Source organism: Rhineura floridana, chromosome 5 (genome assembly GCF_030035675.1).
Source record: "Rhineura floridana isolate rRhiFlo1 chromosome 5, rRhiFlo1.hap2, whole genome shotgun sequence".
NCBI lineage: Eukaryota > Metazoa > Chordata > Lepidosauria > Squamata > Rhineuridae > Rhineura > Rhineura floridana.
This window is the reverse complement of record NC_084484.1, coordinates 142,305,407-142,328,991: the sequence shown is the minus strand read 5'-3', so window position 1 is coordinate 142,328,991 and position 23,585 is coordinate 142,305,407. Positions and strand designations below refer to the sequence as shown.

At 43.3% G+C, this 23,585-nt stretch overlaps 1 protein-coding gene across 1 annotated transcript in view; it reads left to right on the top strand.

Moving 5' to 3' along the window:
• The window catches only part of CFAP44 (cilia and flagella associated protein 44), a 91,394-nt gene that overhangs the window by 31,256 nt on the left and 36,553 nt on the right, over positions 1-23,585 (top strand). The window contains exons 13-21 of the mRNA XM_061628315.1: positions 1,728-1,937; positions 3,496-3,606; positions 8,974-9,126; positions 9,519-9,746; positions 9,983-10,125; positions 15,272-15,542; positions 15,799-15,854; positions 16,365-16,527; positions 17,221-17,351. Of these exons, the coding sequence (XP_061484299.1) occupies positions 1,728-1,937; positions 3,496-3,606; positions 8,974-9,126; positions 9,519-9,746; positions 9,983-10,125; positions 15,272-15,542; positions 15,799-15,854; positions 16,365-16,527; positions 17,221-17,351 (1,466 nt within the window). The remainder of the gene's footprint in view (positions 1-1,727; positions 1,938-3,495; positions 3,607-8,973; positions 9,127-9,518; positions 9,747-9,982; positions 10,126-15,271; positions 15,543-15,798; positions 15,855-16,364; positions 16,528-17,220; positions 17,352-23,585) is intronic.

Below are 23,585 nucleotides of genomic sequence, written 5' to 3'. Positions count from 1 at the left end.
TTTATTTATAGAAATACATAGTAGCTAGAAAGGCATACCTAGTTCTAACTAACTAACTAAGTTGGAGGCGCAATGCCCAGGTTTGGGAGTTGCCCTCATGGCTCAGGAGAGAGAGAGCGGAGACAAAGATGTCTCCTCTCTCTTGGACAGTCGAAGAGAAGAATGGGGAAAGGGCAGAAGGAGGAGGGGCAGATAAGCTTCCCTAGGCATATCAGTCTAACGACGGAAGGAAGACAGTCTGAGCATCACAGGTAAAGGTAGTCAAGCCTAACCATCTGGAGGACCCTAACTCTATCGCCCTTCTGGAACATAAACAAAAGAACAAAACAGGAGTTGCTCTTGCCCCGCTTCCAGCACAAGATAGGGAGAGGAAGTGCAAGATGGGATGGGCTGTTGTAATGTACGAATGGCTAATTGTTTGTATCGCCTCTCTCTTATGATAACGAGATTCAGGAGCAGGTTGTCTGGATTGTTCTCCATTCCTGTTCCCTTTAGTTTCATACCTTCTCACTCATAGTTTCCTTCCTAGGTCCTTGTGTAGGTAGAGATATCCTTAGTTTCCAGGTGTTGCATTATTTGGTAGTTTAAATTTATCCAGACCTATCACAGAGTGGTCTGGATAAATTTGCATATTCTCCAAGGGTTTATTTTGAAGGAAAATAAAGCGCAATTTCTAATGAGCCATTCAGATTTCTCCTACCAGAACAATAACTGCTATGTCTGAACTATATCTTCTTTGAGATTTAAGCATATCTAGCCATGATGCCATTCTTTGGAGAAATAGGCTACAATGCTGTGTGTATGATTATTGTTTTTAGTTTTAGCTTTCCTTTTTATGGTGATGGTGAAGATATTAGGCTGCTGTTGCTGGGCGGAGGAGAGAGAGGGAGGTTAGTCTAAAGAAGGTATGGGTGGGCGTTAGACTTGTGGGATCTACTCTGGCCTTTAACTAAAAAATCCAAGATGTACCAGCCTGGTGTAAAATGGTGGCAGGAGAGTGGTGGAGTCAGATGCAAAATGCAAGGAATAGACATTATCTCCTGCTGCACCCTAATTATTATTATTTTACCACCACCACCCATCCTTCACCAGCAGGTCTCAGGGTGGGCTACAACAATTTAAAGCTCAGTATTAGAAACAGTTAAAACAAATTACAGTTACAGGAATAGGGTGGGTACATCTAAGTGACTACAGATAATCAGGGAATCGAAAAACCCAATTTAAGAGAAAAAGCCTTTTGTTGTTATTGTTAAACAAATATGAGTTAGTAACTCCTGCCAATTTACTGCAAATCCTCCAGCAATCTAACCCACCTTCTGCCTGCTGTTGATTTAAAGCAGTTTTTCCTAGTGTGATACCCTAACCTTCCAGATGTTTTGAACTAAATGACTATAGCGGCTGGAGCTGATGGGAGTTGTAGTCCATAACATCTGGAGGGCACCAGGCTGAGGAAGGCTGGTCTAAGGTTTACAGTTTTGTTTTGCTGGGTTTTCATATTCATTGTTTGGGAAACATTTTACTTTTATTGATTTTGCTGTGTCCTGTCCTTACAGTTAGGTTGTGATAACAATAATGGTTTGGTACTGGTATTTGAGAACAAAATGTCACCCACAGTGTACGTGGCTTACTCTCTATACATAAACAATAACAGTTTATATAAATTTGTGAGATGAAATATGACAGGGTTTAAATTAGCTCTTAATTGCTATGTATTTTCTTTATCACAGGTAAATCCCAAAAGAGGTATAATTGTTGTAGGTTTTCAAGATGGAGTTGTTCGTATCATTGAACTTTACAATCCAAAGGGACTCCCTGTTATTTCTGGACGGGATAATGTAGCAGATGCAGCCTTCCGTCTGAAACAAGCTTTCAAACCTCATACCACTATAGTGACAGCATTGGCCTATGAGCGTAATGGGGAAGTGCTCGCCACAGGGGTATGACTTAACTTATTAAATTAAGATTTTTAATGGGCCACATCATAGATATTGGAGAAAAGTAGTTTGTGATCCCAGATGTCTCTGGCCTAGTGTTTAAACATAATTTCACTTTTCAATGAACTTTGTGCATTTCTGTTGTCAAAAAAAGTTTGCCTGGTAATATTTGTTCTGCAATTGGATTGTTGCCTATTAACTTGTACAAATGTTGAGAGAGAATGAAAATATGAGTTATATTCACCCTTATATTCTTGATTTAACTAAACTCTTGAATTTGCCTTCTTCATCCTGGCCTCTTCGGCTACTTCTTTTCTTTTAGCTCAGTGTTTTCTAACTGGTATTTGAGATGTTTGTTCATCTGTATTTCATCTGCTTTGTTCCTATTTATGGAAGAGTAATGAGAGATTTTGAAAGGGGTTTAAGAGGAAGGAACTTGGTTATGCTAATATTGTTAACATTGCTTGCTAACATGACAAGAAGAAAACATGGTGAAAATATTTTTGGAACTTCAAAGCAGTTATACTGGGGATCACAGATAGGGCACTCAAACCTGACCTAAAGTCAAATGTTTTGTTTTGAATCTTAGTGAAAACTCATTGTTTATGAAATGAGAAGATAAAACTGAACTTCTGACAGTTCATTACATAAGAGTGATGATCCAAGAAATTTTTAAAATTAGAGATTGTTTATACGTATGCATTTGTGTATAAATATTAGAATGTATTCTGAGAAAATTTCAGGAAGATTTTGACACTTTAGTTTCTCACATCTTCTTGGCTTCTCTGTTCCTTTGGGACAAGCTCAGATCCTTTGGGGGAGACTTTTTAAAGAGAGGATTGCTCCTTAAGAATTTTTAGAAAGCTTTTGAAATGTGTTTTTGCTGACTAAAGTTACTTATTGTGGTTTTGTGGGTATTTTGTGATATTGTATTACATCTTGATTTTGTGTAAATGTTGTTTGATGTTTTAACATAAACTAAGTTTTTATAAATACCCTTTTCTTAAGTAATTAGATTCATATTTAATGTATGTACAGTATCTGCCAGGATCCACACAAAAAGCAGGTATATGTTCTTCTTGAATCATCTTTCACAGTTTGGTTTAACGCAAGCAACTCGGAGTTTGCTTAGCTGCTGCAGTGTGAGAAAACTGTAAGAAGCATATGGCAATACTCTTGCATTATATTGCATTACATTGCATTTTAAAAAAGCCAGTATAAAGCCAGTAACTGTTGCCTTCAGGGCCTGTTCACATCAAAGATTGAAAACCTCTGGGTAGCTCCTGAGCCCAATCCAAATTAATAGTAGGTTGGACACAGATGCCAGATAGTCTGGAGTTCAGCCTCAGTTTAATTTGTGATAGGTAGATGGGAAAAACCTCTGCATTATTCTGGACTTGCTAGTAACACAAGGTGCAACTGATGAAGTACGCTTTTGCATATGAAGGTTCCTACTAAAACAAATTAGTTGATTGTGCTGTGGGACTCTGTCTTTTGCTATAGTGGGCTACTAGTATGGAATGCATGGCCTTAGTAATTTTTCCATCCTTTTCCCCCCCAGAGTAACGATAAAACTGTTTTCTTCTTTAATGTTGAAGACAAATATGAGCCAATTGGCTTCATTTCTGTTCCAGGGCCTGTTCAGGCACTGCAGTGGTCTCCTCTTTCTCATGTGAGTAGCTAGTGTTTTACATCTCATGATTTTTGCTATATACTGTGATACTGTGTTTATCCTAAAGGGTCAAGATGCACTCTTGAAATAAAAATGAATTTAAAATAGGTATAAATAAAATACTGTAAGTGATCTGAGGAATATTTTAATAATCATTAAGTTGTAGTATTTTTGTCGCAATGTGCATCACTTTGCACTAGTTCACTTTGCATCTCATCTGCCATTCTTTTTCTCTATTCACTTAGCTTGGAGAGATCAATCTGTTTTCACCATCATTAGTATTTTGTTGTCAACCACTGCTTGGCCTTAGTTAAGGTAGGGTTCCAGGCCTTCATGTCCCAGGTTCTAATCCATGTCAGTCCAAAACAGGTAGAGATCCAGTTCCAGAACAGACAAAGAAAGATCAAGGAATCAGGAGCAATAGAGGTTGAGTTCCAGAGTTGCAAACAAGAGGTCACAGGGCAGAATCAGGTGCTTAGACAAAGTTAGACAGAGAAGATTCAGTGTAGAAATTAGGAAAAGGGAGCAGTAGGTTGAAATCGTTGAAGAGTTGCTCATACTAAGGAACAAGCTCTGAAGCTGCATAGGGCTTCATGGACAAGGATTGGCCATTAGGTTCAGCTGAAAATTCTCCGGCAAGCTAGTACTGTTCCCTAGATGGCCCTTGTGGACCACAGAGCTGTCTGTCTGCCTGGGTTGGAAGTAAGCTGAGGCCTCTTGAACCTGTACATTCAGTATACCTCTCCTTGATTCCATTGTCTTATGGAGAACTTCAAGGACAATCCCATGTGTCTGAAAATGGGCACGTCTCTGGCATTCCATGGTCTCCCACATGATGCTCTTTCTGTGTTTTAGATTGGTGAGATCCTATGAGCCCAGGGAAAGGTGTCTGTGATGGTTCTGGCTGTGATTCTATGAGTTCGGTGCTGTGGCATCTGATTCAGCAGGCTTCTGCCTGCCAGCCTCAGGTTCAGTGCTCATCAGGTTCAGTGATTCAGTTGATCATCAACATCAGGCTCAAAGGCAGGAACCCTGTGTGGCTCCATTGCTGGTAGCTTTGTAGCCTCCAAGTTGGTGTTCTGGTCAATGCAGGACTCCAGGGTCATGACGACTGGGGCCGGAGAGGCCGTGGGAAGTGCCAGACCGGCGGCAGTTAGGAGGTGCTGTGGGGGGGCAGCTGGCATTTGGGTGTGGCCTGCCTCCCGGCCCGGGTGCAGGACAGTGGGCCCAGTGATAGTGGGGGCGCTGTGGGATGAGGTTGAGGTGTGGGCGTGGCCCTGGGCCATTGAGGGTGATCTTGTGAAGGCATTTTGGCTTGGCGGGCCTGGACCTGCGCCTCCCAGCAGCAGTGGTTGATCTGCCACTGGATTGCTATTGCCTGCCGGCCCTCTGGGGCTTGTGTGAGGGGAAGTTGAGGGAAGGAGAGCCGCCGGTGCGCTCGACTGGAGCGCCTGGTGGAACGGAGTTGGGAGGGGAGGGGTTAATAACAGTTTTAGAATTCTGTGTGGGCCGTTAGGGCTGGGTGATTCTGTTGAGGCCTGGACGGGAGGGGGCTATGTCCATAGCAGAGAGAGTTCTGGTGGGGAGGGTGGGAGGCCACGACATTCAGAGGCTAGGCGGCAGATGCCGGAAAGGTGCTAGGGGCAGGCCAGGCCAGTTTTGGGGAACAAGAGATAGATGCATAATATCCATCCCCTGTTCCAGGCCTGCTCATGACCTGAAGATAACTGGGGGATGTACAGCTCCAACCAATCTTCGACTGCTGTTGTGTAATGCCAGGTCTGTGGTACAGAAAACATCTCTCATCCATGACATGATCATGGATGAGAACGCAGACCTGATATGGATTACGGAGACATGGCTGGACGAGGCCTCAGCTTCTGTGCTTGGGGCCATGTGTCCAGCCGGTTTCCAGTACACGCAGCAGCCGAGGATTGGTAGGCAGGGAGGGGGAGTGGCAGTTATCTATCGTGGGTCCTTGATTTTTGCCAGACCCCCTCTCCACGAGACCAAGTTTGTTGATTGCATGTACTGGAGGTTGGGCCCTAAGGACAGTTTAGGGATTCTTCCTGTGTACCGCCCACCCCGCTGCACAGCTGACTCCCTGACCGAGGTGCTGGAGGTTATCTCGGCTGTGCGGGTTCTCTCCCTCAACCTTTTGGTTCTGGGGGATTGTAACCTGCATGCCGAGACGGATCTCATAGGAGCCCCTCGGGATTTCATGGAAACCATGACTTCCTGGGAACTGCACCTTAGTAATTGTGGGCCCACCCATGCAGCTGGTCATGCTCTCGACCTTGTATTTGTCTCTGGAGGGGGTGGTAGTGCTCTGAAAATGGGGGCTATTTCTTCAAACCCCATGTCATGGTCAGATCACTATCTGGTGAAAATGGACCTCTTATTGCCACACACCCTCCGCAGGGGACAGGGACCGATTCGGATGGTTCGCCCCAGACGCCTGATGGAGCCAATTGGATTCCTGAATGCGCTGGGAGATTTGGAGCTGTCTGAAGGCCGCCTGGTCGAAACCTTGGTGACAGAGTGGAACAGGGAGCTCACCGGGGCAATAGACCGGGTGGCACCGAAACGTCCTCTCCCCCTGAATAGAACTCAGACCGCACCATGGTATACACCACGGTTGCGGGGTTTGAGGCAGGAGGTGAGACGGCTAGAACGCCGGTGGCGGAAGTCTTGCTCCGAGGATGATCGGACGCTGGTTAGAGCAGCAATAGCAGCCTACCAAGTGGCAACAAAGGCAGCAAAGAAGGGCTTCTTTGCTGCCTCTATTGCATCCGCAGAATGTTGTCCCAGGAGGTTGTTCCAAGTGGTCCGAAGCCTGGTTGGTCCAGCTGCCCAGGAACCCATGGAGCACTCTAAAGCCTCCTGTGACGCATTTGCAAAACATTTTGCTGATAAAATCGATCGCCTGAAGAGCATAATTCCACACGCCGTGGACACAGGAAGCGATCCGGTCCGGTGGGATCGGTTTCAGCCTCTTCCCTCTGAGGAAGTGGACAAGGTGCTCTCTACTGTGAGACCGACCACTTGTTTGTTTGACCCTTGCCCCACATGGCTCATTGTGGGCTGCAAAGAGAGACTGAGCGAAGGGATCATGGTGGTGGTAAATGCTTCCTTGGAAGAGGGTGCATTGCCATCCGCCCTCAAGGAGGCGGTAATAAAGCCCATCTTGAAAAAACCCTCCTTGGATCCCCAAGATTTAAACAACTTTCGCCCAGTCTCCAATTTACCATTCTTGGGCAAGGTGATCGAACGTGTGGTGGCCAAACAGCTACAGACACACTTGGAGGAAACAGATTACTTAGATCCATTCCAGTCAGGCTTCAGGACTGGATATGGAACTGAAACAGCCTTGGTCGCTCTGGTGGATGATTTAAGGAGGGCGTTGGATAGGGGAGAACACTCCTTCCTCGTCCTCCTGGATCTCTCAGCAGCTTTTGATACCGTTGACCACGGTATCCTCCTGGATCGCCTGGAGGAAATGGGAATTGGGGGCACTGTTTTACGGTGGTTCCGTTCCTATCTCTCTGACAGGCACCAGAGGGTGGCATTGGGAGAGGAGGTTTCAGACCCTTGGCCTCTCAATTGTGGTATGCCACAGGGTTCTATCCTCTCTCCCATGCTGTTTAACATCTATGTAAAGCCGCTGGGAGCTATCATCAGGAGATTTGGGTTGCAGTGTCACCAATATGCGGATGTCACTCAGCTCTATCTCTCATTTAAGTTCTCACCGGAGTTGGCTGTGGAGACTATTCCAAGTGCCTGGAGTCTGTAAGTGAATGGATGGGAGGAAACAGGCTGAAACTGAACCCTGACAAGACCGAGGTACTGCTTGTGGGAGATAAGAGAAGGATAGGAGATATTGACCTGACGCTGAACGGGGTTAGATTGCCCCTGAAGGACCAGGTTCGCAGCCTCGGGGTCATTCTTGACTCCCGGCTGTCCATGGAGGCTCAGGTGTCAGCGGTGAGCCGGGCAGCTTGGTATCAATTACGTCTGATACAGAGGCTGCGACCCTACCTTCCGGTCCATCTGCTCCCACGGGTTGTGCATGCCCTGGTCTCCTCTCGCTTAGACTACTGTAATGCGCTCTATGTGGGGCTACCCTTGAAGACGGTCCAGAAATTACAACTGGTACAGAATGCGGCGGCACAGTTGATTAAAAACAGCTGCCGCCGGGATCATATTACCCCAGTGCTGGAAGATCTGCACTGGCTACCAGTTGTGTACCGAGCCCAATTCAAGGTGTTGGTGTTAACCTTTAAAGCCCTATACGGTGTCGGTCCAGTTTATCTAAAGGACCGCCTCCAGCATCACCAAATATGCCGCCTGACGAGATCTGCCTCACAAGACCTTCTCTCGGTCCCACCAGTTAAGACAGCTAGGCTGGTGCGGACCCGAGAGAGGGCATTCTCAGTTGTGGCCCCCACCCTCTGGAACTCTCTGCCATACGACCTTCGCCATGCCCTCACCCTGGTAGGTTTCTGCCAAGGATTGAAAACTTGGTTGTTTCAGCGGGCATACAAGTCTCCTAGATAATTTTAGTTTACAGTGTATAGATGTAGGTTGGTGGATTATAATTGTTTTAAATGTTAAAACTGTATTATATGTTGTATTTTTAATTATGTACGCTGCCTAGAGTGGCCGTTCATTTGGCCAGATAGGCGGCCTAAAAATAAAATTTTATTATTTATTATTATTATTAATAGTTGGGGATGATGGGAGCTGGGAGCTCATGTGGTGCTTTGATTTGTGAGGGGGGAACATATAAATGATAATTTTCACATGATGGGCAGAGCAATCCTGTCACTCAGATCCACTGGCTGCAGGGGTTAGGATGTGCCCACTGTGGAAGTCCCTACCATATTCACAAATAACTATCCTTGCTGATAACTCTGAGGGTGTATTGCCACTGCTGGTGGTTGTGTTGACAACAACAGCTGGAATTAAAATCCCAAAACAGGGTACTCTGTGATCAGGGGTGGGACAGAAGAGAATTTGGATCTGCTGGATCCATGGCCCTGGTTTGGTTATTGGGGAGATTCCATGATTTGGCTCCTTCTCTATGCCAACTAATTCAATGGTGGCAATGGGTGAAAATTAGAAAATCTAGATATTCCTGATGAGAAAAATACAATGCCCCACCCCTCTCCGGCCAGCCCAAGCCAGCAGGGCATTGGAAGTGGTGGACAATCTGTCACTTCAGCACCCTCCCAACTCCCATTTAGAATTATACTGTAAGATTGTGTTTTCTTCTGGGAATAGTTGCCCTTGAGCATTAAGAACATAAAAATATTTCACCATCATAACTCCATACCATATGCTTGTGTTTTATGTTTTGTCCTATAGCTCGAGAGCAAGCTGCTTATTCTCTGTAAGAATGGCATTGTTGTCCAGGTTCCTGCTCCAAACCCTGGGAATTATGATGCAGCATCCACCTATAAGATAAAAGATTTGCCTACAGAGTATTTTCGTTTCTGGAGCATAAAATCTCGGATTTTGGTAAAATACTGTGTTACAAATATGGAAATGCAATTTGTAATCATTATAGAATACTAAAGTAAAAATGCAGAACTTATTAGTTTGTATAGTGCTTGATGTGAGACTCCAGCTAAGCAGTTCATAGCCTGATGGAAAATATTTCCTAAAAAGTTAGGATTTGCATGCATTGAATACGAATGTGTCTGTCTCCAGGATCAGAGAGATTTTGCCTCTGAATGCCAGTCACTAGGGAACAACAGCAGAAGAGGACTGTTGTGCTCTTCAAGTCCTGCTTGTGGGCTTTGCAGAAGTCTCTAGTTTCCCACTGTGGAAAACAGGATGCTGGACTAGATGAGTCTTTGGTATGATAAACATGGCTTTTTATGTTCTTATTTTACTGGCTCTTTAAAAAGAGAGAAGAGGAAATTCAACGTAGAGAAAAAGTCAAAATAGAGAAGGAGAAGGCAAAGCAGCGGTGGATAAAGCAGCAACTGGATCAGGGGAAAACAATGGAAGAAATTGAATTTCCAGAGGAAGAAACTGTGGAAGAGGAGCCACTGCCTGAAATCTTTGTTCCACAGACTCCAAGCCCTGTCCTCTGTGGTTTTTATTCTCAGCCAGGGAAATTTTGGTTGTCCATGGTAAGCCAATTTTTAAAGAATGTGTGCCCTTTCCCTCAACTGGAGTTGAAGTGTGTGTGTATATTATATGGTGTGAAATGCCACTAGCGATGAAACCAATCTATAGAAAGGAAGTGTTTTTAGTCTGGATATTCCCCCCCATAATAGGTTCATGGGTGGAGGAGAGGGGAATGAAGGAATCAAGAAATAAATCATAAAGCAGTTAACACATCCTCATTTTACTGTCTGTCTTTCAGGGAGAATATGACTCTGGATTCCTGTTCCACTGTGCATTTTCTTTGCAGCAGCAAAAAGAACCAGAGACTCGGCAAGATGAACCCTTTGACTTTATCCATATAGAAAATGCGGATGACAATCCTATTAGGCAGATCACGTTTTGGTAATGTGGCTTTTGCAGTATGTCACTTGGCTTGATGGCTAGCGTTTCCACAAAGCTGGGTGTTTAGAATAAGTACGAAGCACTTGGGTATTTGTTGCTGTTGTTTGTATAAGCCTATGTTTATTTGTAGGAGCTGATACTCTTGATACTACGGCTGACTGGTTAGCATTTTGTGAAAGTAATACCCCTGAAAGCAGTATTTTGAAGACATACCATGGAAGATGATGATTAGTGTGGAGGCATATTACATCACTTTATTTATTTTATTTATTTATTATCATTATTTTTACCCTGCCCTTTTTCCAAAACTGGAACTCATGGCGGCTTCCAGATAAAAGCACACATAAAAAACATACAAAAGTCTAGATTAAAATCGAATTAAACTATTTACAGTATTAAAACCATTCATACATACAGTTAAAATAATTCAAACTCAGTTTAAAATAATACAATTAGACAATAGCAATGCAGTACCCTTCAAGTCCTGTCCTTAACAGCTTTCAGTTCCAAAGGCTTGTTGAAATAAAAAAGTCTTTGCCTGCCGACGGAAGGACTGCAAGGAGGGGGCCATTCTTGCTTCCCTAGGAAGGGAGTTCCAAAGCCTCAGGTCAGCCACCGAAAAGGCCCTATCTCGCGTCCCCACTAGTCGTGCTTGTGAGGACGTAGGTATTGAGAGAAGGGCCTCTCCTGAGGATCTCAGGGCCCAGGCAGGCTCATATAGGGAGATATGGTCTGACAGATAGCCTGGACCTAAGCCATATAGTAATAATAATAATAATAAAATTTTATTTAGCAGACGCCCATCTGTCCGACTGAACGGACACTCTTTAGGGCTTTATAGGTCATCACCAGCACTTTGAATTGTGTCTGGAAACAGAGTGGCAACCAGTGGAGCTTTTGTAACATGGGAGTCGTATGGTCCCTGTTACCTTACACTTTTTGAGCTGTAGTTGCCATGGAAATACAGTGTGCTGTTACTTCTGTGTACTGTTTCTGCATCCCAGTCAGGACAGATAGGAGGGCAAAAAATAAATTTCTCCTTTTCATACTCTTATTTATGCAGCCCAAGAATTTGGATCTTAAACTATTCAAATGAATTTCATTCATTAATTTCCAGATCTGGCTCCAGGTTTTGGGAAGCCCTTGGCAAACATACTAGTTCTTGGGGCCCTCCCCATAAACATAGTGGGGCTCTTTTCATCATAATACATGCATATGGCCCAACACATGTAGCAGGGCATACTCTAGACTTGGTTTTTGCAACTGGACATGGAGATGGTGATCTGGATGTGGGGGGCCTTACATCAGTCCCTCTGTCATGGACAGATCACTGCTTGCTGAAGTTTAGACTTACAGTGGTTTTTCCCCTCTGCAAGGGTGGGGTACCTATTAAGTTGGTGTGCCCCCAGAGACTAATGGATCCAGATGGTTTCCAAAGGGCTCTGGGGAGTTTTCCGGCTGATAGGGCTGGTGCTCCTGTCGAAACCCTGGTTGAACTGTGGAATACAGAAATGACCCAGGCAGTTGACATGATTGCTCCTGAGCACCCTCTCCTGTGTAGAGCTCGTACGGCTCCATGGTATACCCCAGAGTTGAGAGTGATGAAACAATATAGGAGACAGCTTGAGTGCAGATGGAGACGAACTCCTAGTAGATGCAGTTATACACTGGTAAGTGCCACTATCAAATCATCACTCTGCCGCCCAACGGAGCTCTTCAGAATTGTCCGGGGGCTATTACACTCTGGCCCCAGGGACATGGTAGAACCATCTGAGGCCCACTGTAATGAATTTGCTAGGCACTTCCAGGATAAAATCTTTAGCATCTGCCAGGACTTAGACTCCAGTGTTATAGCAGGTGAATCAAGCGAGGTATCCAGAGCACAGCCTTGTCCCGATTTCTTGGATGAGTTTCAGTTGGTGCAGCTTGAGGACGTTGCTTGGACAAGTTCGTGCAACCACTTCTGTGCTGGATCCTTGCCTTTCTTGGCTAATAAAAGCTAGCAGGGATGGAACAGCCGGCTGGGCCAGGGAAGTGATTAATGCTTCTGCGAGAGGGGGTGGTCCCTGGCTGCCTGAAAGAGGCAGTAGTGAGACCACACCTGAAGAGGCCCTCCCTGGACCCAGAAAATCTTAGTAACTATAGGACCTGGGCAAGGTCCTTGAATGAGTGGTGGCAGGCCAGCTCCAGACACTCTTGGATGAGACCGATTATCTGGATCCATTTCAGTCAGGTTTCAAGCCTGGTTTTGGCACAGAAATAGCTTGGTTGCCCTGTATGATGACCTCTGTTGGAAGAGAGACAGGGGGAGTGTGACTCTGTTGATTCTCTTTGATCTCTCAGCGGCTTTCGATACCATCAACCATGGTATCCTTCTGGGAAGACTGGCTGAGTTGGGAGTGGGAGGGACTGCATGGCGGTGGTTCAGCTCCTACTTGGCGGGTCAGCTCCAGAAGGTGGTGCTTGGGGAACATTGCTTGGCACCCTGGACCCTCCAGTATGGGGTTCCACAGGGGTCAGTTCTGCCCCCCATGCTGTTCAACATCTACATGAAACTGTTGAGTGCAATCATCCAGAGCTTTGGAGTGCTTTGCCATCAGTATGCTGATGACACGCAGCTCTATTTCTCCTTTTCATCTTATTCAGGTGAGGCTGTCAATGTGCTGAACCGGTGCCTGGCTGCGACAATGGACTGGATGAGGGCTAATAAACTGAGGCTCAGTCCAGACAAGACTGAGATGCTGCTAGTGGGTGGTTCTTCTGACTAGATGGTGGATGTCCGACCTGTCCTAGATGGGGTTGCACTGCCCCTGAAGGAGCAGGTTCGTAGCTTGGGTGGGGGTTCTCCTAGAACCGTCTCTGTCACTTGAGGCTCAGGTAGCCTCGGTGGCATGGAGTGCCTTCTACCAACTTCGGTTGGTGGCCCAGCTACACCCCTATCTGGGCAGGAATAATGTGGCTTCAGTTGTCCATGCTCTGGTATCCTCCAAGTTAGATTACTGCAATGTGCTGTACGTGGGGCTGCCTTAGAAGATGGTTCAGAAACTGCAGCTTGTGCAAAATGCAGTGGCCAGATTGGCAACAGGGATCAGATGGTTTGAACATATAAAACCGATCCTGGCCCGCTTGCATTGGCTGCCTGTATGTTTCTGAGCTCAATTCAAGGTGCTGGTTTTAACTTATAAAGCCTTACAAGGCTTGGGACCACAATACCTGATAGAACGCCTCTCCTGACACGAACCCACCCATACACTACGCACAACATCCAAGGCCCTCCTCCGGGTGCATACTCAGAGGGAAGCTCATAGGATGGCAACAAGGGAGAGGGCCTTCTCAGTGGTGGTCCCCTAATTATGGAATGATTTTCTTGACGAGGTGCGTGTGGCGCCAACACTGTTATCTTTTCGGCGCCAGGTCAAGACTTTCCTCTTCTCCCAGGCATTTTAGCATGTGTTTTTAAATTGCTTTTTTAAAATGTGTTTTTAAATTTGTATATTTGTTTTTAATGTTTTTAATTGTTGTAAACTGCCCAGAGAGCTTTGGCTATGGGGCGGTATACAAATGCAATAAATAAATAAATACATACATACATACAAATTCAGAGGAGGCTGGTGCAGCACTGGGTCGGCTGGGCTTCACTCTTCCTCCACTAAATGTGTCTGTGTATGAGGAAGAGTTGCCTCTCTGTTGCAGAGATCAGAGGAGGACAAAGTGCAGATTGGCCAAAGTGCAGAGTAGGCCTTGGATGCAAGAGTAAGTGAGGTGATGGGTGGGATAACTTCAAAGACCCTCTTATATGTATCTACATGCCAGAGAGATAGAACAAGTGATTAAGTGAGGGAAGGGGAGAGTGGTATGGCAATCTCAATTATTGGCTTTTGTTAGCAATAGGTCCCCTGCCGGATCATGAATCCCATGTCCATCCCTGCCAACTGCTGATGCCAGGAACCACAAGTTAAAGTGGTGAAAATAGTAATGACCTCATATACAAAGAACCAGATTATTTCTAATGAAATGAGGTTGACTGGATGTGGGCCAACAAGTTGAAACCGAATCCTAAAAAGACAGGTGTTGTGTGTTCAATGTTTTCGAGTCCAGGAGGTGGGAAGATGATCTGTTCTAGACAGGACTGCAAACCCTTGGAAGGAGCAGGTTCATAGCATGGAGGTACTTCTGGATCCAACAATGTCGCTTTAGGCCTAGTTGGCCTTGGTGGCTAGGAGTGCCTATTTCCACTTCCAGGTGGTTTGCTAGCTACAGCCCCCTTTGGACAGATTATTCGGCCACTGTACTTCATGCTCTGGTAACTTCCACATTGGATTGTTGCAATGTGTTCTACATGGGGCTCCCCTTGAAGACTACTTGGAAACTTCAACTGCTCCAAAATGCAGCAGCCAGATGACTGACTGGGATTGCTTTTAGAAGTCATATAATCCCATTCTAAAGCAGTTGCGTTGGTTGCCAGTTTGTTTCTGGATCTGATTTAAGGTGCTTGTACTAGTGTTTAAAGACCTAAACGACTTAGGCCACAAATATCTGAGAGTCCACCTCCTTCCCTACAGAACCTGTTGGGTGTTAAGGTCAGCAGCAGAGGCCCTCTTGGTAGTTTGGGGGGTGGGGTGGCGGCCTGGGAGAGAGCGTTCTCTGTAGCAAGCCCTAAATTGTGGAATTTCCTCCCCACAGAGGCGCATCTGGCACTTCTGCTGTACAGTTTTGGATGAATGCTGAAGATGCATCTCTTTGTCCTAGCCTTTGACACATGAGAAGAATGTTTTCAGGACCCACCCTATTCCTGTGACTAATTTGTTGTAACCTTTTTTAATAATTGAATTTTAAATTGTTGTAACTTGCTGTGGGATTTGCTGGTAATGGGTGGGCAAAAAATTTCATCATAATAATGTTGGTGGTATATGGAAGGCTCAAGAAACCTCAAATCTACCTATTTAAGTAAAATCCTAAAATGTGCAAGAGCACAAATGGCATACTTCCCTGAGAATTGAGAAAATATCAGTATTTCAATCCAGTGCCTCTGCCAACTACTAGAACTTTCTTCTGCATTGTCCCCAGTCTAAACAGATTTAGATATCACTTTCATAGGGCATCATGGAGAAACCTTCAGTTGCTTAGGTTTTGATTACTTCTACAGCTCCACTGGTTTACTAATGCTCTGTGGGATGCAGAATGGAGCAGTGCGAATCTACCCTCTCCATCAGAAAGAGCTCTCAGCGGATAATGTAGCTGGATATTGGTCATACAACTTGCATGATAATAACTATGGGCAAATTCAAGGGATCTGCCCAAGTTTTGATGATCGGTTTCTGGTGACCTGTGGAGCAGATGGCAATATCTTTACTTATAACATCCTTTCAGCTGAGGAGATTAAGAAAGTGCTGAAGACTAAGGTGCCCTCTCCAAGGGTAAGTAACAGTAAGAAAGATAGCCCTTACCTCATATTTTAAGTGCATGATTTTTAGCCTTGTGAAGCATTTTTATTTGTTTTTCAGCTAATAATGTTGACCTCCTTAGGAACGGGGAGGAGGATGATTAGAAAGTAAACATTATGTTTTTAGTTTATTCTGTATAAAATATAATAGTATGCTTGTGAGGAGCTGCATGGAATTTTGACAACTTCAGGAACAGCCATGCCAATCGTTTAATTTCATTCTTCCACAGAGAGGCCTTGATAGAGAGAAAGCAGCAGAAGATATTGAGGATCCTAGTGCCTATAGGTAAAATTGGTGAAAGTTATACTTTGCTTCTGGATCGCTGGTCAGCAACTGGTTTTCCTGATGGTCTCTTTGAAATGGAGATACACCCTTATCCAGTGTGGCCTGCTGGCAAATCATGTTGCTGTAGCTGTTCCCCTTGTTGTGGAAAATAACCACTCTGAGTTTAGCAGTTATAAGTCTGTTGTTAACCAATGCATTGGGGATATTCCAACAGCCCATCACAGGACTGAGGAACTCCCTAATAACCCAATACTAAACGCATTGCAATTGGTTTGTTTATACAACATTATAGTACTTTATATAAGCAGAAGACAGATCACTGCCCCAAAGAGCTTATCCAAATATTTTAGACTGTAAAACTGAAAATCATAGATGTATAATTTCTGCTGTCAAAACTTTATTACGTAATGAAATGTTAATGCTTTTCTTTAGGCCCAGCTTCAGAATTTCATTCTATATTTGTTCCTGAATAGGTTAAACCATTCTGTCTTCACTTTCTTTATTTTCTAGTATTGAGAATGCCAAGCAAAAAAGGGAACATGATTATATAATGAGGGCAGCAGAGCAGAAGAAATTTTTGAAGAGACAAGAATTAATCACTCTAAGGCATGAGTTTCAGGATTTGCTCCAGATGAACCGTGAGCTGCCAGCTCACATGCAACTTCACAGATCAGTATGTATGGTGTTTTTCCCCCTCATAGGCCTAAAGATTAATGTTTTAGTGTGCCTTGAGATTTTACAATAGGCCAGTGTTTATTTTGTTTAATTAGGGGTTTTTATCCTAAACACTCAGGGTGGTTTGCAACTTAAATAAACCAGCCAACCAAAAGTGAACCCACTGCTTCCATGTTTGCTCTCAATAGATGAAATTATGAAGACTGCTATTTTCTTAAAAAGAAAAATACTTCTGTTTTGCTTTTGACAGTTGTACATCCCATGCATTTCATAGTTTAGCCTTGATTGGTTTCAGATTTACAGTGTGTTTGAACTGCTTTGTCCTGTAACTGGTTTTGATAATTTTTAAATGGTTAATGGTTGAAGTATTTAGCCAAAACAAACCAAGGAACAGGTTTTCACTATTTGCGGGAGAGTATGTAACAGTATCTATAAAGACAGGCTGGGGAACCTGTGGCTCTACAGATGTTGTTGGATTCCAACTCATGATTCCATACCATTGGCCAGTGTGGCTGGGGCTTATGAGAACTGGAGTCCTAACAACATCTGGTTCTACAGGTTCTTCATCCCTGCTTTCAGATATCATGATCTGTCACATTCTACCAGTTAGGAGCACTGCCAAGAAGCAGGAAACAAATCCATTTAGCAAAAAACCCATAAGCAGATTCAATATTACTTGCCCAATATGCAGCAGTTTGAGTTGGACCGCAGAATTCGTGCAGAAATGGACAGAAAGACAGCACGTAAGATCCGTCTCGTGCTGAAAGAACTGGCCTGGGAACAGGAAAAACATCGCATTGGGCTGCAAAAAGTACAGAATCGGTAAGTGCGACTTTTCCTTGTTGTCATACCGTGGGAGATTTTTTAAAATCTGCTAAGATGTTTTTATTGAGTGAAAGAAAAAAAAAAAGACTGGAAAACGGAAGTTTTTCTGGTGTTGTTTTCATTTTGGTCAAGAATGTAAGAAGTTCCTGGCTGGATCAGACCAAAGGCTGTCTAATCCAGCATTCTGTAGTCATGGTGGCCAGTCATACGCCTATGGGAAGCCCATAAACAGGACATGGGCTCTCTCCTGCTCTGCCTCCGATACTGGAGGTAATATATATTAATCATGAGTTGTAGCCATTGATAGCTTTATCCTCCATGAATCTAATTCCCTTTTAAAGCCATCCAAGTTGGTGCCATTACTACATCTTGTAGAAGCAAATTCTATAGTTTAACTGTGTTCTCTGTGAAGAACCACTTCCTGTTGTCTTGTCTGGAATCTCCCATCATTCAACTGAATAACCCTCAGTTCTAGTATTACGAAACATAGGGAGTTACTTCTCTCTATCCACTTTCTTCTCACTGTGTGTAAATGTGTACACATCTGTCATGTCCCTCCTTTTTTGCCATTTTTCTAAAGTAAAAAGCCTCAAATGTTGTAACCTTTCCTCATAGGAGAGTTGCTCCCTTTTGGTTGCCCTTTCCTAAACCTTTTCCAGTTCTGCTATAACCTTCTTGAGGTTCAGTGACCAGAACTGTACACAGGATTCCAAGTCCAGACACTGCCATAAAGGTATTGTATAAATACCTTTTAATTTTTATTTAAATTCCTTTCTTAATGTTCCCTAATGTAGAATCTCTTTTTTCAGAGCTGCTGCACACTGGGTTGACACTTTTATTAGGGTATCTGTCACAACCACAAGATCTCTTTCCTGGTCTATCTCTGTCCCTATTAGTTCTTCATGAAGTTAGGGTTCTTTGCCTCATTGTGCATCTCTTTACATTTGCCATTTTGATACCCATTTACCAGTGATCCTTTTGGATCTCCTTGCAAGATGAGCGAAGATGTATGCTAGTGTTTGTTGTGTGGGTTCGGTTTGCCTATTCTTTATCACTTCACAGTCAGATGCAAAGAGGAGATTCCTGATGCTGGATTCTCAAGTGATTTTGTATGCCGAGTGTATCTTGTGTGTGTGTTCACCAACATGTCACTGATGATGAATATTAAACTGCAAGTGTGGAGGGGGATAGCACAGAGTTGCTCAACTTCCCTGCCCCAGTTTTGGCTCCCAAAGTTAGTTGATCCTCATAGACTCGCAAAGTGCCAGTCTTCTGTTTGCTGGATGAGCACAAAGAGGTGCTCATGTGCATCCCTCTGTATTGTGTGTAAGAAAAAGTGGAATGGGGCAAAAGGATATTAATATATCCTCTTGCACAGGGGTGGGGAAACTTTCTAGCTCAGCAGGCCAGAATCTTATCTCCTCCACTCCTCGTGGGCTGAGATTGACAGCGTGAAGGGTGAGCAAAGGGCCCACCTGTCAATCACCTGACAACATAATGATGTCAGGTGACCTTTTTTGCCCACTATTTCCCCTAGTGCTTTGAACTGGGCTTTCAAAGATCTTACAATCAGCTGTTACAGTAGTCAGATCCTCAGAAGCCCCATTCAAGGTCTCGGGACAATAGCGCTTTAAGAGGGGCTTCTAAATATATCTTCAGAAGCCCCTTACAAAGTTCTCTCTTGCTGTTCATTTTGAAAGTGGCCTCACAGGCACTGCTGATCGGCTGATCGGCGATGCCTTCAAACACCCTTTTGGCTGAACTCTGTCTGTACTTGTGCACACCTGATGTCATGTATGATGTCAGGTGTAGGACAGGTGGATGTGGCTTGGCCAAAATGCCTCGTGGGACAGATGGGAAGACCTGGTGGGCCTAATTAGGCTTGTGGGCCACCTGTTCCCCGTCTGCTTTCCAGCAGGGGTGCTCCCTTCCTTATCACTGTCATAACTACACTCTTCTTCCAGTCCCTGTCACTCATTCATCCATCCATGGAGACTAACTCTGAAGGGAGTGAACAAAGGGATGTTGAGAGCTTAGCTCTGCACATCAACTAGAGAGTCTTAAAACAGAGACATGGGCTCACTGAGATGGGCGGAGAACGGGAAGGAAGGAATGGCGCTCATGGCAGGCTGCTCTAGGCATTAACCCAAATGGTGGTGACTTCATATTGTTTTGCTTCATCAGCTGCTTGCTGAATTCCTGCACATGGACTCTCACTTAACTTCCATCTTTCTTGGCATGCCCTTGAAACAAAAAAGGCTGTCCCCCTTCTTCTGAATGCATAGGATCGAGGGTTCTTGCTCTCTCCCCTTACCCGTATCTATTTGAAGTCCTTATATGTTAGACGTTAGCTTATCTAAGCTCTCAGGTTTCTAACAGCAGTCATCTGAGTAGGCAGATTTAAATAGTTGGAGACCCCACCCAAGGATTCTTGGGACTTGGGAGGTATCAGGAAATTAAATGGGGCGTCAGACAGTGAAATACCCTTCTTTTTTTAATTTATTTTTATTTCCATTTTGCATGAACATGTGTTTAGTTACAAAATAATACAAAAAACCTATTAACTCCCCTTCCCTCCCTTTCCCTTAATGACTTTAACTTTCAAGATTTTATTTTGTAGTTTTCTTCTCTGAGAAATTTCCATTCTTAAGATATCCACAACGATCTGAAAGGATAGGGCACTGGTCGCAAACTAGTGTCCGATGTAGCAGCCATGATAAAAGGCCACCAATCCGCTTCAAAAGAGTCTTTACTTTTCTTTTTTCCCTCCGTTATTCTTATTTTCTGTGTTAACCTCTCTAATAGAGCAATTTCCCATAGTTTCTTTTGCCAGTTTTGCAGAGTTAAACCGTCCAGAGATTTCCAATATTTGGCAATCGTCGATCTGGCTGCCACCAGCATAAATCCTATAAGTCTTTTATATTGTAGATTTGTGTTTTGTCCCATAAAAATGTTCAGTAAAGCTAATTCAGGCCTGAAATAACATTGTTGTTTTGTCAATTTCTATATTTCTTCCCACACCTCCTGCCAAAACCCCTTGAGTTTATCACATTCCCACCACATGTGTAAATATGAGCCTTGTACTTCGCATCATCTCCAACGCTTTTGTGTGCTATTTTTAGAGATCTGTGCTAAATACAGGGGGGTTAAATACCATTTTTGTATTACTTTTAGGACTGTTTATCTATAGGAAGTCGAAATAGCTCTATATGGGAATTTTGTCCACATATCATTCCAGTCCTCTTCTTCAATCTGGCATTTCAGGTCGGATTCCTATACTTGTTTTAAAATTGAGTTGGAACCCATTTCCTTATTTACCAAAAACCTATATAATTTTGAAATCACCCCCTTTTCCATTCCCTCTGTACTTAACATTAGTTTCTCCCCTTCTGTTAATTGTCTAGTACCCTGCATTATAATATGATGTTTCCTAACAAAAGTACTAAGTTGATACCAACAAATCCATGACACACCCATCTCCTTAAATTTATTTTTCTATTCATCTCGTGATAAAGGTAGTCCATTCGTATAAAAATTCTTCAATCTGTATAAATTATTGTCAATTAGGCTTTTATCCACTATTTCTCTGTCTGACCTGTAAAACTCAAGGTGATTGCAAATAGGGATTAGGGGGGAAATTCCTGGAAGTAAAATCTCTTTCCTATATCTCCATACCTCAAAAATTGGTGTCATAGTTGTATTTATATTTTTGGCGTTTTCTCATTTCCTGTTTAATAAAAGGCAAGCCTTTAGGACTGTGAAGTTTTAGTAAATATCTCTCTATGTGTACCCAATGTTTTTCAGATTTGAGATCCATAAAAGAGATTAAGTGACGAATCTGAAATGCTTCATAATAAAGAAATAAATTTTGGCATTCCCCACCCTCCCTCTCTTATTCCCTTGTATCTATATTTTTTTGCTGTTCTGGGCTTTTTTGATTTAAAAATAAATTGTTCAATTTTCTGTTGCCAGGTTGTCAATAGTTCTTTTTGAATTTGCGTTGGGATAACATAGAAAAGATATGTAAACTTCGGGACTATCATCATTTTGACAGCTACTATTTTGCTGGATAGTGACATATTCAGTTTTGCCCATTTTTTAAGATCTTCCTTTACTCATTGCCATATTTTTGTATAATTAATTTGGAATATTTTCTTTGGGTTTCTGGATATGTTTACTCCCAGGTAGCGAAGGTAGGACTGTATCAGTGGAATTCCTAAAACCTGAGATATTTGAATTTGTGCCTTAGGTGGGATATTATAACACATGAGGTCTGATTTTATAAAATTTATCTTTAGACCTGCCAATCCCCCAAAATCCTCCAGTTCTTTTTGAAGGTGTGGCAGAGCTTCTTTTGGATTGCATAGCATAAGCAACATATCGTCAGCATATAAGCTGATAAAATGGTCTTCTTGAGCCACTCTAATTCCAGCTATTTTTTATTCTCCCTGTTTGCTAGCCAGAAATTCTGTCACAAGAGTAAAAAGCAAAGGAGACAGTGGGCAGCCTTGTTTTGTACCTGCTTATAATTCTTTAGTTCTAGATTCCATCCCATTATATTTTATATTTGTGGTGGACAAAGTGTAAATGGCTTCCATTGCTGAGATGAATTTAGGGCCAAATTGAAATTTTTTCAGTGCTTTTAATAAGAATTTCCAATTCACGCTGTCAAATGCTTTATAAATATCCAGTGCCGCTATGGCCAAAGGAGCCCCCTTGAGTCAGCATATTTTTATAATACTAAATAGGTGGCGTACTGAGTCCGCTATGTATCTTCCAGGTATAAATCTGTATTGATCAGCATGAACCAATTTGGCAATCACTGCTTTCAGTCTATTAGTAAGAACTGATGCAAAATTTTTGTAATCAGTGTTTAATAAAGATATTGGACGGTATGATTCTGGAAGAGTTGGATTTTTGCCTGGTTTCACTAGCAATACAGTGTGCGATGCAGACCAAGTTGGGGGCATCCTTGCCCCTGTCATTATTGTATTGTATAATCTAGTCATATGAGGAATGAGAATGGTACCATAAAGTTTATAAAAATTATTGGTGAAGCCATTGGGTCCTGGGTACTTTGTTTACTTTTAATGTCTTTATTGCTGCCCCTACCTCTGTCTGTCTCTGTTAATGTTGGAAGTCTGACCCTGCCCATGTAGCCTTGTATAGTCTGCTCCTCCACTTTTATTTTGCTATATAGCTCCTCATAAAATTTAGCTAGTTCCTCTCCTATTTGTGTATTATTATTTGTTAGGGCATTAGATTCTCTTAATTTTAAGCAGCGGATGCGGTTTTCACGTATCCTTCTAATATGCTATTTATATGTGTCTTGCACACTACATCTATGAAATGCACTGTAGGTGGTTCTGGCCATCATCAGAAACAGAAAATAAGAATACAAAATCAGCAACTCTGTGTACTTTTCAAGGGAGAAGAAGGTGACAACCACACTCACAAACTCATGATCAAAACAGTGAATAAGATGTCAGTAGTGCCACTGTTTCCATGAGTGCCACATTGTGACCCCTGCAGTAAAGGGAGGCAGTTCTCAAGACAAAGTGAGACCCAGTTTCGGTTTGTCTTTTGACAACAGTATTTTAAGCTCTTGCAATATTTATGCTTCATTTGCCGGTATCTTGCATGCCAAGTATGGTGTAGTGGTTAAGGTGTTGGACTACGACCTGGGAGACTAGGGTTCAAATCCCCACATAACCATGAAGCTCACTGGGTGACCTTGGGCCAGTCACTGCCTCTCAGCCTCATGAAAACCCTATTCATAGGGTCGCCATAAGTCGGAATCGACTTGAAGGCAGTACATTTACATTTACATTTTGCATGCCTCAAAAGTATGAGAATATGGCGGAATTACACAACATTATAGTTTGTGAGTGTAAACCTATGACTTCTGCCACTGATCTGGGCTGGTCTCCTTCCTAATTTGTCTTATAACTTCTTGCCTCTCTCCCTTTTGCCTAATCAAGTGCTCTTTTCAGTTGAGGAGTGAGCCACTGAAGTGACAATTTGTATAGACATTCCGTTTCATAAACTGGAATTGCATACCATCGCTTACTTCCTTTTCCCCAATCTGCATGGAGTTCTGCAACTCCAAGTGCATCTAGACACTTTCAGGCATGTGGAGCCTGCCAACCTAATCTTCAGATTGAACGTATGAAGCTGAGATGGCTTTTGAAGCCAAGGCTCATTCACACGGCGACTTGCTGTGAGATTGGT